Source organism: Scyliorhinus canicula, chromosome 4 (genome assembly GCF_902713615.1).
Source record: "Scyliorhinus canicula chromosome 4, sScyCan1.1, whole genome shotgun sequence".
NCBI lineage: Eukaryota > Metazoa > Chordata > Chondrichthyes > Carcharhiniformes > Scyliorhinidae > Scyliorhinus > Scyliorhinus canicula.
The window spans coordinates 44,741,103-44,768,609 of record NC_052149.1 but is presented as its reverse complement, the minus strand read 5'-3'; the positions used below and the strand labels follow the sequence as shown (position 1 = coordinate 44,768,609).

The window sequence follows — 27,507 nt, the reverse complement described above, 5'->3', positions numbered from 1 at the left end:
TGTTGCTGTGCTATGGAATGACACTGATGGGAGTTGCTGTGCTATGGGAATGACACTGATTGGAGTTGCTGTGCTATGGGAATGACACTGATTGGAGTTGCTGTGCTATGGGAATGACACTGGTGGGAGTTGCTGTGCTTTGGGAATGACACTGATGGGTGTTGTTGTGCTTTGGGAATGATACTGATGGGAGTTGTTCTGCTATGGGAATGATATTGATGGGAGTTGCTGTGCTATGGGAATGATACTGATGGTTGTTGCTGTGCTTTTGGGAATGATACTGATGGGTGTTGCTGTGCTATGGGAATGACACTGATGGGAGTTGCTGTGCTATGGGAATGATACTGATGGGTGTTGCTGTGCTTTGGGAATGATACTGATGGGTGTTGCTGTACTTTGGGAATGACACTGATGGGTGTTGCTGTGCTATGGGAATGATACTGATGGGAGTTGTTCTGCTATGGGAATGATATTGATGGGAGTTGCTGTGCTTTGGGAATGATACTGATGGGTGTTGCTGTGCTATGGAATGATACTGATGGGTGTTGCTGTGCTTTTGGGAATGATACTGATGGGTGTTGCTGTGCTATGGGAATGACACTGGTGGGAGTTGCTGTGCTTTGGGAATGATACTGATGGGTGTTGCTGTGCTATGGGAATGAAACTCATGGGAGGGAGCAATCGGTAAGAGAACTCTGCATAGATAGAATGACACATTGAATGTCGCTACTTTTAATGATGGGGAGTGGGCCTTCTATTTGAAGTGTCCGAACTAATTTTTGTTTTAATTTCTAGGATGATATGATGGAAGAGGATACCCCTTTATCTCTCTACAGCTACTAGAAATCTTCTGCTGCCAAAAAAAACACATCAACTTGCACAACAACCTACAGTGTTTTGAAGTATTGTTAGTTGGCATGTTAAGGACTTTGTTTCTCTTTAGTGTGAGCCAAAACTTGTCTTTTTGTTTTCTTTCTACTCCATTTGGGGGAATGCTCGGGTTGAAAATTGGTCAAAATTAATATTTATGCCCCAAAATATGGTGTGTCCCTGGAGCTTTTAACGTACACCTTGTTTATTCAGGCAAACTTGTAAGTTTGCAACATTTTCTTTTAACAATTGGAGGGAAGCCATTGGTGACCTATCCTGAATGTCCAATCTTATGTTGGAGGTTGTGGATATCCAACCATGTGCCAAAGGAGCTAGGATTTGGGTTTCCTGCTAACCGGGAGTCCTGTTAATATTCAATTCAGAGGTCCAGGGCATTTACTACAAGTGTCTTGGGTCTGAAGAAGTCAGTTGCATGTATCAAATTATGGAATTGGTACTTTTAGGTAATGCATTTTGGGTTGATTTGGACTTTTTTATTCTACCGATATTGTTCCATCACTTGCAAGCCATGTTGAAACGCTTTTAGTTGATCATTGAAAGTATTGGTGTCATGAGCAAGAACCTTGGAAGGGAAAAAACTGGTTCAATTTCATGAGTTGAATGGAATGATAGGAAGATCCTGATCTGGTTTTAAACACTTTGGAGGATGTCGTACAATCCCCCTGCAGCCCCACTAATGTACCACATTGGGAGTTACTTTGCACCAGGATTCATCAAATCAGACCACTAATACAATGAACTGAAAAATAGAGAGAAAGGTCTGAATTGTACTTGGAAGCCAATGTTCTCCTGGATTCTCCTCCCTCTATAAATCTAGATCAGTTCTTGCACCAGTGTACTGCCTCTTTTTCAAACCCTTGGTGGTTAGGCTTAAATCCTTGTCCATGTCCAGCCACGTGAACAATTAACTTATATATGTCCAACTCAAAGTTCTTTTCTGTGTAACTAAAAACGGTATATTAAGGGATTTGGTCTTGGCTTCAAGTTCCACAGATCTATCATTGTTTCAGAGAATGAGGATGCACATCTCTTGCAGCAATTCTTTGTAGAAACGTTTCTGAGGTGCGATCCTAGAGACACTTTTTAATTGTTTTGGAACCTAAATGTGTTAATTCCACTTGACTCTGATACCTGCTGTCAGAATTGATTTCTAAGCTTAAAAAACAAATTGTGGAGGCGGTTTTGGCTGGTTCCTGGATAGCCACCAAGAGATGGTTCCCTTTCAAATAGAAAACTGGCCAATGCACACTGAAAATCAAGTTTGGAGCTTAAGTTATTTTCTTCCTCATTTATAAATTTCAGTGATTCTGTACCATCTAATCCTCTCCAAAGCCTGGTTGTGGAAACCTTTGGTTCCAGCTTAAACATCAATTTCTGTTTGAGATGTTACATCATTACGGCAATTTAAGACACTTGCATGGGATTAACTCAAATTGAACTTGGCTTAGCCTACAAAATATTAAAGCATTCTTGACTGTTCCATGCCTCGGATTCAATTTAGGGCATCTGTGGTTAGACTGGTTTATTGTAGGTTTCATATTTTCTGGTATAGATGTTCTTTTCTCTTAATTTCTGTCTAATATTGACACAACGCGTACGCGAGAGATTCCACACTGATGGTGCGTATAAACTGCTAAGCGGTTGTTACAGAGATGATGATGTGCTGTGTTTTAGGACTTTTAGTCTCTGCATTTCATTTTTTTTTGATGTACTGCCACAATTCCTGTATTTGATTCTGAATAATATACAAACAATGAAATCATTCCACACCTTTCCGCCCTCATCTTGATCGACAATTGATGGTGCTTTTTCATAGTTGCCACGTGCACAGAAATGTGAGCTGCGGTTATTATACAGACCTTCTGAGCTCCGGCCGTAAGCCAAACAGCCCCTCAGCCCATTCCATCGTTTGGTGAGATTGTGGCAGATCGGTACTTCACTCCATACCCTTGATATGCTTACCGACAATTCCTGGCTCAAAATGTTAATTAATCATACACCCGTAACCTTTTGGGCAGAGCGAATTAAGATCTCAACAGTTCTGTGTGTGCGTGTAAGCACATGTTGTGAAATTACTTCTTGATTTTCGCTCCTAGGTCATTGAGATCTAATTTTAAGATTGTACCTACTTGTTCTGTATTTTTTTTTCTCACCAGAGAAAATAGTTTCTCTGTTTATCTACCCTATCATTTTCCAAGACTTCAGAAGGCTCTCTACCACTGAAACATAACTTCAGCCCCATCTGTATTACAATCCTGTTGCGATAATGGCTAACATTCCATTTGCCTTTATTTTTATTGGTACCTGAACACCCAGATCACATTGCTCTTCCGCAGCTCTGTCCAGAACTAGTGAGAGATGTCCCAACTACCATTGGGCAATTGCAATCATCGGATGAAGGTTTAGTTAGTTTTCTGCTTTTCTGTACAAAAAACCCTGAACTTCAGTGCTGGGGGCATTGGATATGTTTGCACAGGACTGAAATCTGAACTACTTGTGGTGGAAGTTGAGAAAACAATTGACTGCAGTTTAATGCTGGATGATTGAGAATCGTGCATTTCAGAAAGTCAGCTGTACAAAAGCTTTTTGGCAATGGTTATTGTGTATAATATTGGTATTCTTTGTTTAAAAGTCGTAACTCCTTCGTGCAATATTGTTAATTTCTACTGAGACTGTGGAATTGGTGAAATATTTAAAATGGGCAGAAAGTCTTTTTTGGGAACTCCTGATGAACACAAATTTCCTATTATCCAGTCATTCCCTTAAACCGAAAGCAATAAATCTAGGCTTGAGCAACACAAATAGAGAATTCCTATTAACTGGCATGTACCACATTGAGCAGTGAAAGATCAGAAAAGACGCTGAACAAGTGCCCCCTGGTGGATTCCAGACATATAACAGCAGAACAGAAAGAATGGAATTTGTTTTACACGAGGTCCTTTTAATCCTCACAATTTAAATAAAGATCAGATTCACATATAACTGAAGTAGATTAAACAGGTTTTAATCTCTTTCTGTCTCTTTAAATATGTAAAACTGGATTTAAAAAAAAGTGTAACATGTTTCTGTTGATGTTCCTCTATCCCCGAGTCATTGACTAGGCCAAGCTTCAAATCAAACGTTGCAAAGGAGGTCAGTTTTGCTGATGTTGGGGAAATTGAATTTTCGGAAGCATATTTTCTACTTTTAATTTTTCCAATTAAGGGGCAATTTAGTGTAGCCAATTCACCTACCCTGCTCTTTGGGTTGTGAGGGCGAGACCCATGCAGACAGTGGGCGAATGTGCAAACTCCAGCCGACAGTACCCGGGATCGAACCCGGGTTCTCTGTAGTAGTGCTAACCACTGCGCCACCATGTCACTCCATATATTTTCTATCTCAAACGAGCAGTCTGTGAAGTCACAATTTAGTTAGGAACACACTCTTCTTGGATTTTTAATGGACTATATTTGTGCCCCCTCTCTCTTTCCCCCCCCCCCCCCCACCAAACCCGGCCAAACTGTATAACTTTCCAACTAGCTGACTATAAATGTACAGGTCACCAGGAAATATCCTAGAGCAGAGGTTCCCAAATTGGGAAGTGCAACAAAGTTATAGATGTTGCCGGGGGTTGGGAGGCAAGAAACCGAAGAGAAATAACTGTTCAAGTGACTGTAACAGTTTGAAGTTATACTGCAAAAAGCTGTGCAAATCAGTGCCTGTCATGGGAGTGCTATTTGAGGCCAAGTCAAGAGTACTACAATGCCCATGGGGGAAGGGGACATTCGGTCCTAGAACAAGCACATTTGAGGACAGTTGATCCCTGCCATCAAAAGAAAAGGTTTTGTGTAATGACTGATGTCTTTTGGGATCTTCAGCGCCCTGTTCGTGAAATGGCTAGGTGGAATTCTGGAACAGCGATCAAATAGCTTCTGCAGTCAATTATCTTGCAATTTTTGTAATTCTCTGTGAACATGAACAAAATGTGTTTTAAAATAAAAGTTCATAATTTTTGTATTTGAATGTTTCTAATCTGTTAGAAATGGATTTTTGTTCTGTTGGCATTGCATAGAAGATTATTAAGTGGAACAAAGGTTGTTTTTCTTAATCACCTGAGATTGAATCTGCATTATTTTGATTCTGGATGACGATTAACAAAGTTCCCTTTTTTCTAATTTCTGAAAGTCTTTCGTCATGAACAGTTCTCGAGTACCTTTGATGAAATTGATGTAAAGTACAATGGGCATCCAATTATTCTAATGACTCCACTGACACAAATTTAGTTTAAATTGAGATATTGAATAACTGCTGGGTCAGCTGACTCTTTGATTCTAATATGTTGAGGTTATTCAGCAGAAACTGCCAAGGGCCCAAAACAAATAACGCTTCAATTGGAAATCCACTGTATAAAAGAAAAGCTCTGGGCATTGATTACTTTTTCAAGTTGTGGTGTTCCTCAGGATGTTTGTCATTTTATATATTCTACCAGTTTGTTTGACCCAGGTTGTCAATTTTCCTTTTAATCTTTCCCTTGCCCCTCGGCACAAGTCACTATTTGTGTGAAATTTCCAGAGTGAAAGATAGATCAAAAATATATGATGTGAGTGTCTATTAGCACGTATAAATGTGAGTGGAGATTTTGGTATGCCCTTCAGTGCCATTATGTGTGTCTTTAATGTGATGCTGGTTTCCTCTTTACATTGGAGCTGAAAACAAAGTGAGCTGAAGTTCGGATTTATTTTTCTTTTGCAAAACATCCCATGACCTGGTCTTGTCAACCAGTAAATCAGATGGGCCCTGCACTTCATGCTACCATTCCTGATTTTGGCAAAGCTTTTGAGTTCAAATAATGCACAGCTGCTGGTTCCATAAGTGCTGCAATCCTTTTAGTGTGATAGTTCATTTCAGTGCTTGGAGAAGGAGCTTCCATATAGTCAGGATGCCAGTAGACTTGAGTATTTGGTCACTGCCTGTAAGGAAGCTGCAACCTGCTTGCTCATGGCTAACAGTTTTTCTTTACTCTCCCAACCAACAGGGGAAGGTTTGGACACCAGAAATTTGCAATCATAACTTTCAAATAACTGGTTGCATGCTTGTATAGTTATGATACTGCGGTTTCAGGTTTTCGAGCTACGTATTGCAGAACAGGCTTTCTTGAATCTTTTTTCAATTATTTTTTAATTTTTTAAATTTAGAGTACCCAATTCTCTCTTTTTTCCAATTGAGGGGCAATTTAGCCTTTCCAATTCACTTGCCCTGCACATCTTTTTAGGTTGTGGGGGTAAGACCCACGCATACACGGGGAGAATGTGCAAACTCCATACAGACAGTGACCCGGGGCTGGGGTCGAAGAAGAGTCTTGATAGTTATGGATGGTTTTTTATTTGACGACAGTACAAATTAACCACACCAGATGTGGAGGCAGTCTTGCAGTCCCGTGAGCGAGCATTTAATAAGCTTTTATTTTAAACAGAATGAGTTGTTGGGAAGAACTCTATATTTTTATAAGGATGAAAGCCATTATTACCACTTTTGTCTTGTGCACAAATGCTGTGCAAATAAGAGATTTCAACATTATACCTGTTCATTTGAAAATTTATGTTCGAAGGGTCAAATGACCATTTGCAACTACCGAAGTGTGGCCCAAATATTATCATTTTCAAATTCTGTTTAGCTATGCCACGGGGAAAATTCCAAAATAGTACCAAGAATTAGAACCTGTGGAATTAAGACATCAATAATCTCACTGGTAGACCCCCATTGCGTTGCTATCCTTTCCTTCCTTACCTTTTGAATACTATTACCAGCCTGCAGGTATTGCCAATTTGCCATTTTGGTGCAACATTTTTTTTCCAGGTCGGACTTTGTTTGGAAAGTTGATTGTTCCCAATCTTTTTGTGATTTGCATTTAATGCAATAAAATACTGTTGTGAATTGTCAACATGAGGGGGATACCTAGTTTGCACTATTTGAACTTTTTTTTTCTTCAAGAAAACCATGCTGTATGCGAGAACTTGCTGCAAACGTCCGTGTGATGTTGATTTCCTATGGAATGTGTATTCTTGGGCAGGAAATGGGAAATTTGAGTGTTAGAATTGAAGAATGTTAATTTTATACAATTGCTGTGTGTTTTTGATTTATTAAAAATTGGTTTTCCCTTGAACCCAAGTTGTGAATTCATTCATATGCTAACAATTGGCGAAGGAGGTGGTGGGTTATCAAACAATCCTTCCATCTCTTTTCCTCCTCTTTTTTTTTTCTCCCCTGTTATGAGAAGTTTCAAAGAGATTCCCTAAAACGGATGACTCCACTGAATAAAATTGGCATAAGTGGTCCAAAGCTCATTCAACAATTTCACAAGAACACTAAATAGGAGCAGACCATATGGCCCATCAAACCTGTTCCACCATTCAATATGATCATGGCTGATCTTTGGATTCAGTTACACTTTCCCGCCCACTCGTATCCCTTCATTCCCTGAGACCAAAAACCTGTCTATCCCTGCCCTTAAACCAATTCAATGATGGAGCATCCACAACCCTCACTTCAGAACTTTGTATGTTTCAATTAAATTGCTCTTATTCTTCTAAACACTGGCGAATATAGACCCAATTTACTTGGCCTCTCATAATAGGACTACTGCTTCCCATGGACCAACTTCGTCAAACTTCGCTGTACCGCATATCCTTTCTTAAATGTGGAGACCCAAAACTGAGCACAACATTCCAGATGTGGTCACTCCATAAACCTGTGCAATCCCAGCAACATGTCTTAATTCTTATGTGCCAACCCCCTTGCAATAATTCCTAATTGTTTACTGCACTTGCATGCTAACTTTCTGCATTCCTTGTATAAGCACACCCCAAATCTCTTTGGATGTTAACATTTATAAATTTTTTAAAGTGTGCTTTACTATTCTTGCAACCAAAGCAAATAACTTCACACTCCCTACATTTTTTATTCTATCTGCCACCTTGTTGCCCATTCATTCAATCTGTCTATCTTGCAGCCGCTGTGTCCTCTTTCCCCCCCCCCCCCCCCCCCCCACTCCCATTACCTGCCCACCTAGCTTGGTATCATCAGCGAAATTAGATTCATTGCTCGCTGTCTCTTGATCTAAGTCATTATATAGATTGTAAATAGCTGGGGCCTCAGCACTAATGTTTGTGACATCCACCTGTTGGCTTGAAACAGCCCCGTTTAATCAATCCTCTATCCATGCTAAAATATTACTCCCACCGCCATAAGTCCTTATCTTGCCGATTTAACCTTTTGTGTGACACTTTATCAAAATCCAGGTATACTACGGGTGCGATCTTCTGGCCTCGCTACACTCTCGCTCAAGCAAAACGAGGCCGGTGAATAGGGGGAGAGGCTAAAAACGAGACCCGTGCCAGGCGCCAAACAACTCGATGCCACCGGCCCGCTCCCATGGGCGAAATCGGAATCTTGCCGTAGTGTAGCGAGAAAGCAATTATCAACACTTAAGCCCCATTTCCATACTATTAACAAGACCTACCTGTTATCAAAAGGCCTTCCATCATTCAGCGGCATCCCCAGCAAATGGTCTGATTAGTACTCCTTTTTAAAACCGTGACCCTGGCGGAAGAGTTTCTGTGGGGAGTTGAGGAGGTGGGTAGTTGTCCCTGCTCGCAGGCAAAGTGCCTGGGGACACTGGGCTTCCTGACCCTGTGCTTGGCGGAGGATGGGGACCCACCACAGTGGTGGGCCGCCATGGGAGGTTGGGGGTGAGCAACCGCTCGCTACACCATGATAACCCCTGGATTGTGTACCCTTTACTGGGGCAACCCTGCCTGCCCGTCTGCCCCACCAACCCCCCCATAACTATCACCGACTGCCAAGGCTTCTGGCTGCACGGCCTCTGGCTATCGCCTTTAGAGAATTGCCAATCTTGGTAGGTGAGCACTTCACACAACCCAGTGAATCCCCTTGAGTGGGCGGACCATGTAGCATGTGGGAGTCATTGCCTAGCATCCCAAACACACCTTGAACACCACACAGGCAGCAGCCAACGTCCGAACTCAGAATGGGACACGGCTCCGGGGGATATGTCCACGGCTGGAGAGTGGGTGAGTGCCACAGGGAGGGAGCCAGCGCCCAGTCCGATTGACGTTGTGAGCCGGTGTCTGGGATTGGGGGCCTGGTGAGCGAGGCCCGCTGCAGCCGGCAGCACTTGGGGGTGGTGGGGGAAATCAGTGGGGGATTGGAGGGTCCCATGTTGGAAGCCACCGCTGTTTCAGTCTAACACCTTCTCCCACTTTACAGATATTGAATGCTATGACAGGGATGTTAGACTCGGAGGTTCCCCGAGTGGTGCTGGTGCTACGCGATGCGGTCACCTGCTGGAGAAGGGGCAGCAGCATCTGCAGATGCTCGCGGCGGCAGCCCATGTGCCGTACCCTGTCCCACACCCTGAGGACCCACCTGGCTAGGTGGGAGCCAGAGGGGGAGTCCCGCCGTGGCTCAGGGTGTACAGGCGCCACTGGTCCTTTGAACAAATGACGGACAGCGCATGTCGCAGAGGCTCCGCCTCAACTAAGAGACAGTGCGGCACCTGGCATTTCCTCACAAACCTGGCACCACGTGGATGAGGAGGCTGTCAAGGTCACCGTAGCTCTTAACTTTTACACCTCCGGATCATTCCAGGCATCTGTCCCTATATGCCCAGGCGGAAGACTACATCGTGTTTGACATGGACCAGGCCCAACAGGATGCCCGGGCAGCAGGCTTCTCTGCCTTCGCCGGGATGGTCCAGGTCATAGATGCCACTCCTGCTGCCCTGCTCTCAACGGGCCATCTGGGGGGTGCCCTATGTTAACCGAAAGGGGTTCCACTCCCTCATCATTCAACTCATCTGCAACCACCAGATGAAGATAATGCACATGTGTGCCCACTTTCCGGGGAGCGTCCATGTTAGCTACATCCTGGGGCAGTCGGTCAACCCTGCCCTCTTCGAGGAGTATCCCCAGATGGGCGGCTGGCTCTTGGGGGATAAGGAATACCCGCTGAGGCCCTGGCTCATGCCGCCAGTACGGAGGCCGGGGACCGAAGGAGAGACCCGATATAACGAGGCCCATGCGGCCACCCAGGCTGTGATTGAGCGGTGCATCGGACTCCAAGATGCGGTTCTGATGCCTTGACTGCTCCGGAGGTGCACTCCAGTACACCCACCGGAGGGTCGCCCGCTTTTTTTGTGATCTGTGTCCTCCACAAACTCTCACGGCAGCAGTGCGACGAGCTGGAGGTTGGTGACAAGGAATATGTGGCTACCTCTGAGAAGATGAGGACGAGGAAGATGAGGTGCCATATTAGCAGGGGCTGGAGGATGAGGCTGTGGAGGAACCGGAAGCCCAGCTGGAGGCGGGAGCGGTGAGGGTCCGGCAAGTCTCATCCTGGCCAGATTCACCTAGGACGTGGCCTGGTTCATCGTCGCATCCTTACCCACCCACCACCCCATTTCCCACCCCTCCCTCCCAGGGTATATGTCGGGTTACTCCAGGATGCTGGTACTGTGCCAGCACTGTCAGCAGATCACTGTTGCATGCAGGGGGTGATGATAACCCGCAGAGAGCTGGGCGCTGGTGCTCCACAATCTATACCATAGTCTGACCCCTGCCTGTCTGCTGAGTGCTCGCTCACACCCATCACCACCTGCCTGCTGTGATGCATTGTGGGAGAAAGTGATGGAGGCTTCCTACTGGTTGTGCATACGGGTGTTTATTATTTAATACAGGTCCCACTCTCCAGATGGTGTAGCCCGCTTCCCTTACCCGGTGCCCTCCGTAATCCTCCATATGCTTGGTCCTCCTAGCTCTACCATTACGTTTAGGTGTCTCCCAAAGATGCACATCTGAGGTGGAGGCAGCCAGCTTCTTACCTTGACCCCAGTCCTATGATGCCCCTGCCGGCAGTCCTCTGGGGCCGGAGGGCCCGGCTCACCAGTTGACGGCACATGCACAACTGTGCTGCCCTGTCCAGTGTGCTGACCCCGAGATGCAGCCTCATCAGAGGGGTAGAATTCGGAAGAGATAGCGGCCACCATTGCTGTCCCATGGGATGGGTCTGGGTTCTCTGCCAGACCTGGCGACTCCCCGATGTCTGCATCATCGTGTCAACGCCGTCGGTGATGCTCTTCAGTGACTGGGACACGCTCTGCAGTGCCTTGGCAAGCCAACCTGTGGCTGGGACAAGCTCCGCTGGTGGAGGGTGGGAATGACCGCTGTGCTGCCCGGTGGTTCCTCACCTCTACGGACTCTGCCAGCCTCCGCTTGGGTGACCCCCCTGTCCTCCGCCACACCGGTCACCTCCAGGGCCCACTCCTCGAAGGAGGTGAGGATTCTCAAGTCCGGCACCCCACCACCAGTCCGGGCCCCCTCCCGCCGATTATGGGAGAGCTTTTCCTGAGGAGACACAGAAGGCACCGTTTGTCACACGCGTGGTTCACAGTTGCTGGGGGGGGGGGGGGGGGGTTGAAGTGGTGGGGTGGGTGGAGGGAGGGCCCAAGGGGGAGGGGGATGGAGGGAGGGCTGGGGGTCGCCTGGGGATGCTCCCTTGGGGGGATGTTGGTGTCTAATCCCTTGTGCTACCCGGTCTAGGTATTGACACTGGCACTGGAGGCCAGTCCTGGTCACACTGCCCGAGCTGACAGCTGTCTCCACCTCGTCCTTGTGGTTCACCCTCCTGGGCTCCGGGAGGGGGGGGGGGGGGGGGGGTCATCCCCTCGGGGGGTCATCCCCTCGGGGGGTCATCCCCTCCTGGCCTCCACTGCGCCCTTGAGCCTCCCCAGGCCAGCATCCACGAACCTTGGGGCCGGTCTCCTCGGCGTAATTGCCGTGAGCTGGCTGGGGTTGGCTGAGCAAGTGCCACTCAACATTGTTACCGGAGGGAGCTGGTTGGCGCAGTCCCGGCAAATCAGCTGGCGAGCCATTATTTGGGGGCAAGAAGCCTGGTGAGGCCTTGTTAAGTGGACCAATTAACATTGAATAGCGTTGGCGGCCTCGATGGGCCGGGTGCCGGGAAACTCTGGCAATTCCTGCTCCCTCAAACACGGAGGCGTTTTTCTGGAGAACCGTGCCCTATATTTACTGGCTCCCCTTTTGTCTGCCTTATTAGTTACTTCCTCGAAAGAAATTTGTCAAACACGATTTCCCTTCATAAGAACATAAGAACTAGGAGCAGGAGTAGGCCATCTGGCCCCTCGAGCCTGCTCCGCCATTCAATTAGATCATGGCTGATCTTTTGTGGACTCAGCTCCACTTTCCGGCCCGAACACCATAACCCTTAATCCCTTTATTCTTCAAAAAACTATCTATCTTTACCTTAAAAACATGTAATGAAGGAGCCTCAACTGCTTCACTGGGCAAGGAATTCCATAGATTCACAACCCTTTGGGTGAAGAAGTTCCTCCTAAACTCAGTTCTAAATCTACTTCCCCTTATTTTGAGGCTATGCCCCCTAGTTCTGCTGTCACCCGCCAGTGGAAACAACCTGCCCGCATCTATCCTATCTATTCCCTTCATAATTTTAAATGTTTCTATAAGATCCCCCCTCATCCTTCTAAATTCCAACGAGTACAGTCCCAGTCTACTCAACCTCTCCTCATAATCCAATCCCTTCAGCTCTGGGATTAACCTAGTGAATCTCCTCTGCACACCCTCCAGCGCCAGTACGTCCTTTCTCAAGTAAGGAGACCAAAACTGAACACAATACTCCAGGTGTGGCCGCACTAACACCTTATACAATTGCAACATAACCTCCCTAGTCTTAAACTCCATCCCTCTAGCAATGAAGGACAAAATTCCATTTGCCTTCTTAATCACCTGTTGCACTTGTAAACCAACCTTCTGTGACTCGTGCACTAGCACACCCAAGTCTCTCTGAACAGCAGCATGCTTTAATATTTTATTGTTTAAATAATAATCCCGTTTGCTGTTATTCCTACCAAAATGGATAACCTCACATTTGTCAACATTGTATTCCATCTGCCAGACCCGAGCCCATTCACTTAACCTATCCAAATCCCTCTGCAGACTTCCAGTATCCTCTGCACTTTTTGCTTTACCACTCATCTTAGTGTCATCTGCAAACTTGGACACATTGCCCTTGGTCCCCAACTCCAAATCATCTATGTAAATTGTGAACAATTGTGGGCCCAACACGGATCCCTGAGGGACACCACTAGCTACTGATTGCCAACCAGAGAAACACCCATTTATCCCAACTCTTTGCTTTCTATTAATTAACCAATCCTCTATCCATGCTACTACTTTACCCTTAATGCCATGCATCTTTATCTTATGCAGCAACCTTTTGTGTGGCACCTTGTCAAAGGCTTTCTGGAAATCCAGATATACCACATCCATCGGCTCCCCGTTATCTACTGCACTGGTAATGTCCTCAAAAAATTCCACTAAATTAGTTAGGCATGACCTGCCTTTTACGAACCCATGCTGCGTCTGCCCAATGGGACAATTTCTATCCAGATGCCTCGCTATTTCTTCCTTGATGATAGATTCCAGCATCTTCCCTATTACCGAAGTTAAGCTCACTGGCCTATAATTTCCTGCTTTCTGCCTACCTCCTTTTTTAAACAGTGGCGTCACGTTTGCTAATTTCCAATTCACCGGGACCACCCCAGAGTCTAGTGGATTTCGGTAAATTATCACTAGTGCATCTGCAATTTCCCTAGCCATCTCTTTTAGCACTCTGGGATGCATTCCATCAGGGCCAGGAGACTTGTCTACCTTTAGCCCCATTAGCTTGCCCATCACTCCCTCCTTAGTGATAACAATCCTCTCAAGGTCCTCACCTGTCATAGCCTCATTTCTATCAGATTAACTAAACTCCCCAACCCATTAATTTAAAGACCTGTCCATAGCCCTAGTTATATGATTGGCTAGGACACTAGTCCCAACTGGTTCATGTGGAAGCAATCCCAACAGAAAAGCTCACCCTTCCCTGAGTACTAATGCCAGTGGCCCATGAATCAAAGCATTTTCTTCCCCTACCATGCTTTGAGCAATTCCAATGCTCATATATTTAAAGCTATTTTAATTCGGCCAGCTCCTTGCAGTTGTGCTGTTAAATCATTTCTCTATATCGCTTCTCGACCTTTGGCTCAGATCAAATGTAGTATCTGCTCTGCCTTTTGGCTCAGATCTGGTATGTCTCTCTTGTGGGGACCATGAATTGGATTCAATTTGAATTTGAATTGGATTTTGGAGCTGGATTAGGGCTCCGCCCCTGTCCACACTCTGAGCCCTGGCTTTGTAACTCAGAAAAAGTAATTTAAAAAAAAAGAAAAATCACTTCTCTATAGTCCAGCAGCAGACTTGTAGACCACATTTTTCTGACCAGGAAAATCCACCTGTAAATTCATCTGCTACTTAGCTTGGGGGGGACTGACATAACACAAAAAGTGCCAAGACCTGGTTCACTGATGCTGGGCTCCGGGAATGGAAATGAAAAGTACAGTATAAAAACTGCTACTGGTGGAATGCTCAAATGTATTTTCTCCTGTAATCTGAATTGAGATATATTTGGGCCCGAGTTCAGGGAGCTCATTCATGTTTGTGTGGAATTGAATCAATGTCAAAAGTGAGAGAATAGTTGGTTTCTTAGTTCTAACTTACTTTAGTGATTGTAAGCACTTGTTTGACTCTTCTGAGGTTTCTGCCTGCCCGTTAAAGTTAAAACAACCCAAAATTGTACGCATAATTGTGCACTAGCATTGCTTATTCTGACTTACAATTAGCTGACTGCAAGCTGCTCACGTTTTGTTAGAAAGAACATGGAGAGACAGTATAAAATAGGGATACAACTTTAAACAGTGTGTATAAGCAGAGGGACCTGTGTGTCTTTGTGCGTATGTCACAGGTCAGGTTGAGAGAGCGGTTAATGTAGCGTACAGTATCCTGGTTATGTTGAACTTTGAGTCACCAATTCAGCTTCCATTGGAGCATTGCGTTCAGTTCTGGGTGCTGCACTTTCCAATGTTTTCACATTCTTCCGAGAAAGTGCAGGAAATATTCATGGTTGCTGGGGTGAGGAACTTGAGTTATGAAGATAAATTGGAAAAATTTGGGCAATTTTTCTTAAGGAAAAGAAGGCAGAAAGGAAATTGAGGGGTCTGTAAAGAGTAGTTTACCCAATCTATATGTGGGTTGAAATCTCCATGATTACTGGATTAACCGTATTGTGAAGGACAAATTCTTGGAATATGTGTGAGATGTATTCTAGAGCAGTATGCTTAGGAACCTACTAGGGAACAGGCTATTTTAGAAACTATACTGTATAAGGTTAGTTCATTTTATTGTATAGAAGCTTGTCAGAAAGAGTGAACATAATATTAAATAATTTTTCACTTTCAACTTAAATCAGAAATCTAAACGAATGGGCAAATAGGTGATGGGGATTGGAAAGCTACGATGAATGGTATGAAAATAGACCAGTAATGGCTTAAATTTAAAGAAATAATACCTAGTTTACAACAATACATTAATACACAAAAACCGAACTATGGTTAACGAAAGCAATCCAGGATTGGTTTTTAATTTTTTATAAATTTAGAGTATCCAATTAAGGGGCAATTTAGTGTGATCATAATCTGAACATCTTTGGGTTGTGGGGGTGAAGCCCACGCAGACATGGGAAAAATGTAAAAACTCCACGCAGTCAGTGACCCGGAGCCGGGATTGAACCCGGGTCCTCAGCACCATAGGCAGCAGTGTTAACCACTGCGCCGCCGTGCCGTGCTAGCAATCCAGGATTGTATTCATTCAAAGGAAGGCTTACGAACTTGCCCAAAAAATGATAAGCTTGAGGATTGGGAGCATTTTAGGATTTTGCAAAGGAAAGGATTGAGAAAGGGAAAATAGAATACAAGAGTAAATTAGAGAGAAACACAAAAGCAGACAGTGAAAGTTTTTATACGTATGGAAAAACTTGCAAAAACAAATGTGCGTCAGGAGAATTTATAATGGGCAATAAGGCGAGGGCAGAGAAACTACAAATTCTTTTGTGCATGTCTTCACGAGGAAAATACTGAAAACCACCCAGAAATAATGGTGAATGAAGGGACTAGTATCAATGACCATGAGCAACTGTAAGATATTAATATCAGTTTTTTAAAAAGTTACCAGAGGCATTACTGGGGCATAGTAGATGAGTGTCCTTGGCCTGATGACCTACATCCCAGAGTGTGGAAAGTGGTGACTGTAGAGATAAGTAGGTGCAGTGGTGGCCATTTTTCAGAATCCTATAGATTTGGAATGGTTTCTGCAGATTGGAAGGTGGCGAATTCGCTCCCACTATTTAAGAAAGGATTCTTAGAATTTACAATGCAGAAGGAGGCTATTCAGCCCATCAAGCCTGCACCAGTCCTTAGAAAGAGCACTCTTAACAGGGACAGGGCAGCACGGTAGCATGGTGGTTAGCATAAATGCTTCACAGCTCCAGGGTCCCAGGTTCAGTTCCTGGCTGGGTCACTGTCTGTGCGGAGTCTGCACGTCCTCCCCGTGTGTGCGTGGGTTTCCTCCGGGTGCTCCGGTTTCCTCCCACAGTCCAAAGATGTGCGGGTTAGGTGGATTGGCCATGCTAAATTGCCCTTAGTGTCCTAAAAAAAATAAGGTTAATGGGGGGGGGGGGGGGGGGTTTACTGGTATAGGGTGGATACGTTGGCTTCAGTAGGGTGATCATTGCTCGGCACAACATCGAGGGCTGAAGGGCGTGTTCTGTGCTGTACTGTTCTAAATTCTAAATTAAGTCCACACCTCCACCCTATCCCCATACACCCAGTAAACCACCCCCCCCCCCCATACACCCAGTAAACCACCACCCCCCCCCCCCCCCCCAACCTCTTGGATGCCAAGGGCAAATTAGCATAGCTAATTCACCTAATATTTTTGGACTATGGGAGGAAACAGGAGCACCTGGATGAAACCCACATGGACACTGGGAAAAAGTCACCTGAAGCCGGAATTGAACCCAGGTCCCTGGAGCTGTGAGGTAGCAGTGAAGAAGAGAGAAAACTGTGAACTACAAACCTGTTAGTCGAACATCAGTAGTAAGAAATAAATTGCAATCTGTAATAAAGGGTGTGAATGGTAAGAATTGAGCAGTGTCAACATAGATTTATGAAAGGGAAATCATGTTTGTCAAAAGATTTATTTAGCAGAATAGATCGGGGGAACCAGTGACAGTGGTATATTTAGATTTTCAGAAAGCTTTTGAGAAGTTCCTGCTATGTTAGTAAACAAAAATAGAGCACCTGGGATGCGGGGGAATATACTGACTCAGACGGAAAACTGGTTAGCGGAAAGAAAACGACAGGAATAAATGTGTCATTTTCAGGTTCGCAGGTTGTGACTAGTCAGATACAACAAGAGGGAGTGCATCAAAGGTTTATCAGACTGATTCCTGGGATTGTGGAACTGACATATGAGGAGAGATTGAGTCGGTTAGGATTTTATTTGCTGGAGTTTCAAAGAATGAAGGGGATCTTGTAGAGCTCAGCTAGTCACAATCTATACCAGGGGCTGGTTTAGCACAGTGGGCTAAACAGCTGGCTTGTAATGCAGAACAAGGCCAGCAGCACGGGTTCAATTCCCGTACTGGCCTCTCCGAATAGGTGTCAATGTGGCGACGAGGGGCTTTTTGTAGTAACTTCATTGAAGCCTACTTGTGACAATAAGCTATTATTATTATTAATGATTTGGACGTTGAGATGTTGGGAGATAACATGAGACAAGTGAGAGCTGAGGATGCAAAGTTGCTTCAAGGGATTTGGAGAGGCTAAACGAGTGGGCAAAGAAATTGGCAGATGGAATACAATGTGGTGAAATGTGATGTTAGGAGGGAAAAGCAGAAATTCAGGGTATTTCTAAAATGGGGAGGGACAGGGTAGTGTTGAATTTCAAAGGGACTTAGTCACTGAAAACTAACATGCAGCTACAGCAGGCAATTAAGTTGGCTTTTTTACAAGAGGATTTGAGTGCCAGAATAAAGATGTCTTACTGCAATTTTATAGAACCTTGTGAGACTGCACCTGGAGTATTGTGTGCAGTTTTGGTCTCCTTATCTAAGGAAAGCTATAATTGTGATGAAGGTTCACCAAACTAATTCCCGGCATGGAGAGATTGTCCTATGAGGAAAGATTAAACAGACTGGGCCTTTATTCTCTGGCATTTAGGAGACTGAGGTGATATGAACAGATGAAATGGGAGCAAAAGTAGGTAATTTGACCTGAGCCTGCTCAGCCATTCAATGAAATCATGGCTGTCCTGTTTGTGGTTATGATGGAATGGGGAACCTTACTTAAAGGGATGATTGTGGGTAGGGTAGGCAATGACAAACATTCAAAGAGCGTGTGGGTGAACTGCAACAATTGTTCATTCTTCTCTGGTGCACAAATAAAACTGGAAAGATGGTCAAATCATTGCTTACACAGGAAATTATAGATAGTATTAGGTCCAAGGAAGAGGCATATAAATTGGCCAGAAAAAAAATCAGCAGACCTGAGGAGTGGGAACAGTTTAGAATTCAGCAAAGGGGGACAATGGGATTGATGCAAGATGGGGGAAATGAAATATAAGAGTAATTTTGCGGGGAACACCTAGAGAAAATGATTAGAGAAGACAAATGTAGGTCCTTTACAGAAAGTGACAGGAATTTGTAATAGAAAAGGCTGACCAACTCAATGCATACTTCGTTCTACTTTCACAAAGGAGGACACAAATAATGTAACACCAATGTTGGGAAATACAGGATTTATTGAGACGGAGGACCTGAAAGCAAGTCGTATTAGAAGGAATTTGTATTGAGGAAATTGATTGGATTGTAGGCTGATTGATCCCAAAATACGTAAGGAAATGGCCCTAGAAATAATGGTTACATTGGTGGTCATTTCCCAAGATTCTATAGACTCTGGAGCAGATTGGAATCTAGTTAATGTAACCCCACTATTTAAAAAGGGAGGTAGAGAGGAAACAGGGAATTATCGACCAGTCAGCCTGACATTGGCAGTAGGGAAAATGCTAGAGTCCATTATAAAATATTTCATAGCAGAGCACTTGGGAAACCGTGGCAGGATTGAACAGTGACAGCATGAATATATGAAAAGGAAATCATGCTTGATAAATCTACTGGAATTCTTTGAGGATGTAACTAGTAAAGTTGATGAGGGGGGAGCTAGTGGATGTGGTTTATTTGGGCTTTCAGAGGCTCTTGGCAAAGTCCCGCACAGGGATTAGCATGTAAAATTAGGTGCCTTGACCGCTCTGGAGGGGCCCTCCAGTATGGCGCTGGGTCATCCACATCGTGGTGGCCTGCTGCGCCATCCGCATCACACAGCAGAGGAGGAGGATGAACGGCAGGTCTCATCCGATGAGGAGGATGTGGGGGAGGGGGAGAATGAATAGGACATGAGCCGGACAGGCACGTGAGGCCGCACAATGCGTGCGCCAGGGCCAACATGCACCGGACACTTTGATTGCCTCCAGATTCACTGACTGGGTATGGGGGACTGGCCAGGGGCATGAACATCGAAACCACCCTCTCCTTCCCCTCCATCAGCCTGCCTGCAACCCCCCATGAGACATACCTGCCGCACTACGGGGTGTGGGCCCTGCGTTGGCAGTAATGGTAGGCCTGCTCGATGGGATGGAGAATGATGATAACCGCTCTGCAATGAGCTCTGGTGCTCTGCATCATTCAACAATGTCTGACTCCTTCCCACAGTAGCACTTTCCACCGTTTTGCCTGGGTGATCCCTGCATGTGAGCTGGCCATTCCATTCCACAGTCCCATCGAATCACCTGGGATGGGGTGGACGTCAGAGCGGCTGGCTGAACTGCAATACCTGAGCCAAACCCACCCTCAATGTCTGCCCAACCCCCTCTACGCGCAGCCCAGACCAGCCCACCCCTCACACTCTTCTAAAGAGCGCCATAAGACATGAGACCTTAAGAGCAGAATTAGGCCACTCGGACCATCAAGTCTGCTCCGCAATTCAATCATAGAACATTACAGCACAGAACAGGCCCTTCGGCCCTCAATGTTGTGCCGAGCCATGATCACCCTACTCAAACCCACGTATCCACCCTATACCCGTAACCCAACAACCCCCCCTTAACCTTACTTTTATTAGGACACTACGGGCAATTTATCATGGCCAATCCACCTAACCCGCACATCTTTGGACTATGGGAGGAAACTGGAGCACCCGGAGGAAACCCGCGCACACAGAGGGAAGACGTGCAGACTCCACACAGACAGTGATCCAGCCGGGAATCGAACCTGGGATCCTGGAGCTGTGAAGCATTTATGCTAACCACCATGCTACCCTGCTACCCAAATATCATGGCTGATATTTTTCTCATCTGCCATTCTCCTGCCTTCTCCCCACAGCCCCGATCCCATTATTAATCAAGAACTTATCCGTGTCTTAAAGACACTCTGTTGTAACATTGTACACAGGTATTTTATGTGAAAACATACGTACCGATCGCTAAACTGTGCCCTGCACAGTGCCAACTAAATGGTGCCTAATTGTCTGGCTATTTGGGCCCTAACGCTATGGCTAGGTGGATCCCTAGATGGTACATCAGGAATGAAGGTGGCCAGGGCAGCATGGTGGCCTAGTGGTTAGCACACCCGCCTCACGGCGCTGAGGTCCCAGGTTCGATCCCGGCTCTGGGTCACTGTCCGTGCGGAGTTTGCACATTCTCCCTGTGTCTGCGTGGGTTTCGCCCCCACAACCCAAAAATGTAGGTGGATTGGCCACACTAAATTGCCCCTTAATTGGAAAAAATAATTCGGTAATCTAAATTTATTAAAAAAAAGGAATGAAGGTGGCCTGCTGTGATTCCCACCCTACTACCTGGACCCCCTTTGGCAGGTGTCTTCTGTGGCAACTGGGCCTGGATGGGCCCAGCTGCTGCTCCTGCAAGACACAAGACAAGGCACATGATTAGACCACGGGCCGGGGGGTAGTGAGTGTGTGGAGCGGGGGTGAGAATGTGGTGTGGGGGGTGAGAAGGTGGTGAGGGTAGTGTTGGGGGGGGGGGGGGGAGGAACACGTGTGTCATGGGGAACCGCCACTCAACGGGGTCTCACTTCTTTGCCCAACACCAATCTCCACCCTGCAGACCACCCTTTCCTCTGGCCCACTGACCACAGCCAGGGCCCACTGCTCTGCCGCGGTGAGGGACCGCGGATCCGCCTCATCCTTTCCCGCTCCGGGTGGTTATGGCCAGCCTTCTCCAGGGGTTGGGGGAGGGGAATGGAAAACGCACAGGGTTAGATCGCCTGACGCATGCAGCCCAGAGGGTGGTAGTTGGTGGCCTCAGTGGCCAGGACACCTGGTCATGGCAGCCGATATGGGTGCTGGCATGTGGTGCAGGGTGAGGGGTTTGGCTGCCCTCCGGGTGGGGGGCACTTATGCCTGCTTGACAACATACTTTCCTACCTATCTTTTTGTGTAGGACTGGGGTTGGTGTGAGGGGCACAGTGCTGCCTACTAACCCTGACCGGCCTGAGGAGGTCATACAGTATTTTCCGGCACTGCTGGCCGGTCTGGATGGTTTTCCTGACTGCCTCTGCCACCTGTGCCCAAGCATGGTAAACAGTGGCTGCTGGCAGCCTGCTTCCTGGGCCGGGGACAGGGTCGCCTGTCTCTTGTCCATGGCGTCCAACAGCGTCTCAAGTTCAACATCCGTGAACCTTGATGCCGCTTTCCTCGCTACCATCTTGTTGACTGGGATGGTATGTGTGGGGAGTGAAATGTGCATATGCGGCTGCTGCTTGTCAGCCTCCTGAGTGTCGATTGTGAATCCAGCACAGTTTCTCATCGGAATCAAGTGTGTTCCACGTGGTGTCGGTGCTAACCCCTCAACGGTCGCTGAATCAGTCCAGGTGCAGCGCAACGCGTTTTGCTGTCTTAGAAATCCACGAATCCTGCCCCAGCGTCAACACAGTCTCAGGAATGGAGAATTCTGCCACTTATGTCTGATTCTTTCTGTCACCTGCAAATTTAGCTACAACACCTTCACTCCCCTCATCGAAGCCAATGATGCAAATGTTAATATAGACCATTGCGGGTCTCCACTCATCACACCCCGTCAATCAAGACAAGGACCTTTTTAAGCATACTCACTGTTTTCTGCCAGCCAGTCAATCTTCTATCCATGCTAATACGTTACCCACATACCATGATCTTTTGCTTTCAGCAGTAACCTTTGTGACAACTTATCAAATTCCTTCTGGAAATCCAAATACAGCATGTCTGCAGGTTCCCCTTTATCCACAGTGCAAGTTACTCCTTTGATGAATTCTAATAAATTGGTTAAACATGATTTCTCTTTCACAAGACCATGCTGATTCTTCCCGATTACTTTGAGCGATTGCTAAGCTATAACCCCATTAATGATCGATTCTAACACATCCCCCTTCTGTTTTATGCTTCCCTCAAGTCTTGAATAGAGGGATTTGCTATTTTCCCAGTCTGCTAGAACCTTTCCAGGTCTCGCCAATTTTGAAAAATTAACATCAATACATCCACTACTTCAGCCACCTCTTTTAAGACCCTAAAATTCATCTGGACCCAGAATGTTTTCAGGCCACGGTTCCATCAGTTTGTACTGCTTCGCTAGTGATTGTAATTTCAAGTTCCTCTCTCCCTTCCCTTCCACCTCATGATTTAGAGCTAATATTGGAACGCACTCTCTGTAGTGAAGACAGATGCAAATATTTGTTAATTTCATTTGTCATTTCCTTATTATTTACAATTAACTCCCCATTAGAGGACCAACCCTCACTCTTTACCTTTTTAAATGCTTGTAGCAATTCTTGCTATCCATTTTTACATTTCTAGCTGGCTTCCTCTCATACATTAATTTCTTTCTCCTGATTAACCTTTTTGTCACTGTCTGCTGTTCTTTATATTCTGATCAATCATCTGACCTGCCACTCATCTTTATGCAGTTACGTGTTTTCTTTCAGTTTGATGCTTTGTCTGGCTTTAATTAACCAAAGATGGTGGGTCCTCCCTTTAAGAGTTTTTATTTATAGTCTGAATATACTTGCTCTGAATATTTTGAAATGTCCCTCTTAAATGTCTGTCACTGCTTCTCTATTAATCTATCCCATAGCCTCGAATCCCAGTTAATTTCAGCTGGCTGAATATTCATGCCCACATATTTGCTCTTATTTAAGTTTAAAATGCCAGTCTTCTACCTACTCTACCTTTCAAACTGGATGTAAAATTCAATCATATTGTGGTTGCTGCTACCTAGCAGTGCCTTTATTCTGAGGACATTAATAAATCCTGTCACAGGGCAGCACGGTGGCGCAGTGGGTTACCCCTGTTGCCTCACGGCGCCGAGGTCTCAGGTTCGATCCCGGCTCTGGGTCACTGTCCGTGTGGAGGTTGCACATTCTCCCCGTGTTTGCGTGGGCTTCGCTCCCACAACCCAAAGATGTGCAGGCTAGATAGATTGGCCACGCTAAATTGCCCCTTAATTGGAAAAATGAATTGGGTACGCTAAATTTATAATATAAAATAAATAAATTCTGTCACATTGTATAATGCCAAGCCTAATATAAGCTGTTCTCCGGTTGACCTCATTCAAACATACAAAATTCTTAGAGGACTCGAAAGGGTAGATGCAGGAAGGACATTTCTCCTTCCTGGGGGAGTATCTAGAACCAGGGAACACAGTCTCAGAATAAGGGGCAGGTTATTTAGGACTGAGACGGGGAGGAATTTTTTCACTTAAGAAGGTGGTGAATCTTAAATTCTCTATTCCAGAGGGCTGTGGAGGCTCACTCATTGAGTATGTTCAAGACTGAGAGTGATGGATTTCTATATATTAAAAACATTAGGAATATGGGGATAGTGTGGGGCAAATGGTGTTAAAGGATCAGCCATCTTATTGAATGACAGAATGGGCTTCAAGGCCTGAATGACTCCTGCTTCTTTTCTTATGCAAAGTCTTTCCTAGTTTCTCCCTTGCATCAACCCATTGTAGGTGTTCTGTGGTTCGAATGTTCTTTCTATGAAGATCCAGCTGAAGACATGCCCATTCACGAACTGGGGTTGCGGCAATGTCTAAATTGTTATACCACTTCCCTAACCTCATTAAGGAACCTCATTAATTAAGCACAATTAAAGAACTAGTTGAAGAGTTTCAAATCCTACAGAAGTTAATTCTATTGAACAAAGATAAAGAAATATCCAAAATGCTGATTTTTAAAAATTATTTTGAAGTTGTAAATTAATCCTGCCTCCAGATAATTCATTTGATTAAGTAATATTTAATGTACAAAATGTTCAAATAATTATTTGTTTTTCAAATACTTTCATGTAGCAGATGGCTTCAAAGATCTATCAAACTTTTAGAACATGATAAAGATTCAAGCATTATATTGCATTTTCCAAAATGCCTACTGTTAACATTGGCACTAAACTTGAGTTTCACCAGCTTAAGTTTATTATTTCCTGTTGAATATACTTAAACATCTAATGGTTCAACAGATTTCACCCCAGCTTCCTGATCTGTTCAGTTGGTCTGGGTTTTGTGGAAGACAATTTATCATTTTGATTTTATACACCGAAGAGAATTTTACTCCACATCAGCATATTTACAGTGCCTGCAATAAGGCACAACCGTTGAAATATGGATTTCCCCTTGCACTAGTTAGCTTTGAGAAAGGGGTAACTATTAATATACTTCTTGCTCCACTGAAAGGCTGGTGAGAAATAGAAGTCAACTTGATATCTGCTCCACCGCATCAGTGAGCACTAGCTATGATTAGCAGTTTAATAGCTACCTACCAGATGGAAAAGTGTTGAGTAAAGATTTTAAATAACAAAGCAACGTAGATGTACTATAGACATAGATTGTGTTAAGTTTCTAATGACCATAATGTTACTCAATCATTCGTAAAGTTTACTCATGAATGTCTAAAAGTGGGCAGCACAGTGGCGCAGTGGTTAGCAATGTTGCCTACGGCGCTGACGACCCGGGTTCGATCCTGGCCGTGGGTCACTGTTCGTGTGGAGTTTGCACATTCTCCCCGTGTATGCGTGGGTTTCACCTCCACGACCCAAAGATGTGTAGGGTAGGTGGATTGGCCATGCTAAATTGCCTCTTACTTTGGGAAAAAAAAGAATTGGGTACTCTAAATTTAAAAAGGAAAAGAAAATGGACTGCTGAATCACTGGTGTTGTCATAGCCCTGGTTTCACCACACTGTGATTATAACTGACATCCCCTAAGGGGAAGGTGCCAGAGCTACTGCAAGTTGAACACCGGAGGAACCAAACAGTTTGAATAATTGCAGCGGTTCATGAAGGCTGCCCACCACCACCTTCTCGAGGGCAATTAGGGATGGGCAATGAATGCTGGCCTAGCCAGCGAAACCCACATCACATAAATTAATATAAAAACTTATCTGCTCTCAAAGTATCAGGTAATGGCCGAGATACTCCCCTACCCGGCAGTGTGGGGGGTCCCAGCGTGATGGAGTGGCATGAACCACTCCGGCGTCGGGCTGCCCCAAAGGTGCGGAAGTCTCTGCACTTTAAGGGGCCAAGCCCTCACCTCGAGGGGCTACGCCCGCGCCGGAGTGGTTGGCACTCCTCCGGCTGGCGTGGACGGCCTTTGGCGCCACGCCAGCCAGGGCCGAAAGGACTTCGCCGGCCGGCGTAAGTCCACGCATGCGCGGGAGCGTCAGCGGCCGCTGACGGCATCCCTGCGCATGCGCAGGGGAGGGGGTCACTTCCGCCTCCACCATGGTGAAGACCATGGCGAAGGCGGAAGGAAAAGAGTGCCCCCACGGCACAGGCCCGCCCGCCGATCGGTGGGCCCCGATTGCGGGCCAAGCCACCGTGGGGGCACCCAGCGGGGCCAGATCGTCCCCCCCCCCCCTCCTCCAGAGCCCACTTGCGCCGCCTGCTCCCGCCAGTAAGGTAGGTGGTTTGATCCACGCCGGCAGGAGAGGCTTGACAGCAGCGGGACTTCGGCCCATCGCGGGCCGGAAAATCGCCGGGGGGGGGGGGGGGGGGGGGGGGTTCGCCGACCGGCGCGGAGCGATTCCCACCCCCGCCGAATCTTTGGTGGCGGAGAATTCGGGACACGGCGGGGGCGGGATTGACGCGGCCCCTGGCGATTCACTGACCCGGCGGGGGGTCGGAGAATCCCGCCCAACATGTTTTACTGCTTTTTGCCTATTTATTGTTTGCAACTAATTGTACATATGATTACACCATATTGGAGCATAATAACTGGGAGCAAGAGTAGGCAATTCAGCCCTCGCCATTCAATATGATCACGGCTGACCTCCTCGACCTCAACTCCACATTCCTGCACATTCTCCATAACCCTTCAACCCATTACTGATTAAAAATTTGTCTGTCTCTCTCAAATCTACCCAATGTCCTGGCATCCATTGCAACCAGGGGCTGGTTTAGCATAGTGGGCTAAACAGCTGGCTTGCAATGCAACATCAGTTCAATTCCTGTACTGGCTTCCCTGAACAGGTGCCGGAATGTGACGACTAGGGGCTTTTCACAGTAACTTAATTGAAGCGTACTTGTGACAATAAGCGATTATTATTACTTGAGGATATATTATTACAAATTCCACTGCCCTTTGATAGAAATAACTTCTCCCCATCTCAGTTTTAGGATAAGGGGTAGTAGATTTAAAACCATGACTTCTTGTTCTCTAGCTTGCCCCACAAGACGCAATGTTGGCATCAACAAAACTGGGGAAGTTGCGAGGGCAACGGTCTCTAGAGTAGGTGCACCTCCTATACCTTGGTATAGAGGGAAAACAGACACTTGATAGTCCTAACTGTGAGTCTAACCTGTCATTTTTTTTAAATGATCTCTGTGTAAACAAGGTTGCAGGATATATTTTCACCATCTTTCTGATGGAGCAAGGTAGCTACCACTTCCCTGGACTGAACACCCTCTGGCCTAAGTACACTCCCTGTGCCATGTTGTCTACATGAAGATATCCTCCCTATGTCACCCCACCCACTCCATACTTTGGTAGGTAAGTCAGCAACAAAGATTAAAGGTTGTGGCACTTGGACAAGGACAGACAACTCTCAGATTTTAAAGCTGTTTTGGAAAATTCATTTTAAAAATTAATTCATGGGATGCGAGCACTGCCGACAAGGCCAGCATTTATTTCCCAACTCTAACTGACCTTGAGGTAGACTTGGTTAAGTTGAAGTTATGAAAATTCACTGAAATTCAGTCTTTATGTGTTATCAATTTTTGGCTGATTATGTTTGTGTCTTGGGATGTCCTACATAATGGGTCATTGTCGGTGCGGAGTCTGCATGTTTTCTCTGTGTGTGCGTGGGTTTCCTCTGGGTGCTCCGGTTTCCTCCCACAGTCCAAAGATGTGCAGGTTAGTTGGATTGGCTATGCTAAATTGCCCTTAGTGTCAAAAAGTTTAGGTGGGGTTACTGGGATAGGGTGGAGTGTGGACTTGGGTGGGGTGCTCTTTCCTAAGGGCTGGTGCAGACTCGATGGGTCAAATGGCCTCCTTCGGTAAATTCTATATTGCAAGTTATGTGTTCACACATACCTGCAATAACTGTTGCA

General features: G+C 45.8%; 1 protein-coding gene across 1 annotated transcript in view; it reads left to right on the top strand.

Annotated features, from left to right (window-relative positions):
- The window catches only part of LOC119964532 (mucin-22-like), a 94,589-nt gene extending 87,556 nt beyond the window's left edge, over positions 1 to 7,033 (top strand). The window contains exon 5 of the mRNA XM_038794155.1: positions 796 to 7,033. Within this exon, the coding sequence (XP_038650083.1) occupies positions 796 to 843 (48 nt within the window). The 3' untranslated portion in view covers positions 844 to 7,033. The remainder of the gene's footprint in view (positions 1 to 795) is intronic.
- Positions 7,034 to 27,507: the final 20,474 nt, after the last annotated feature.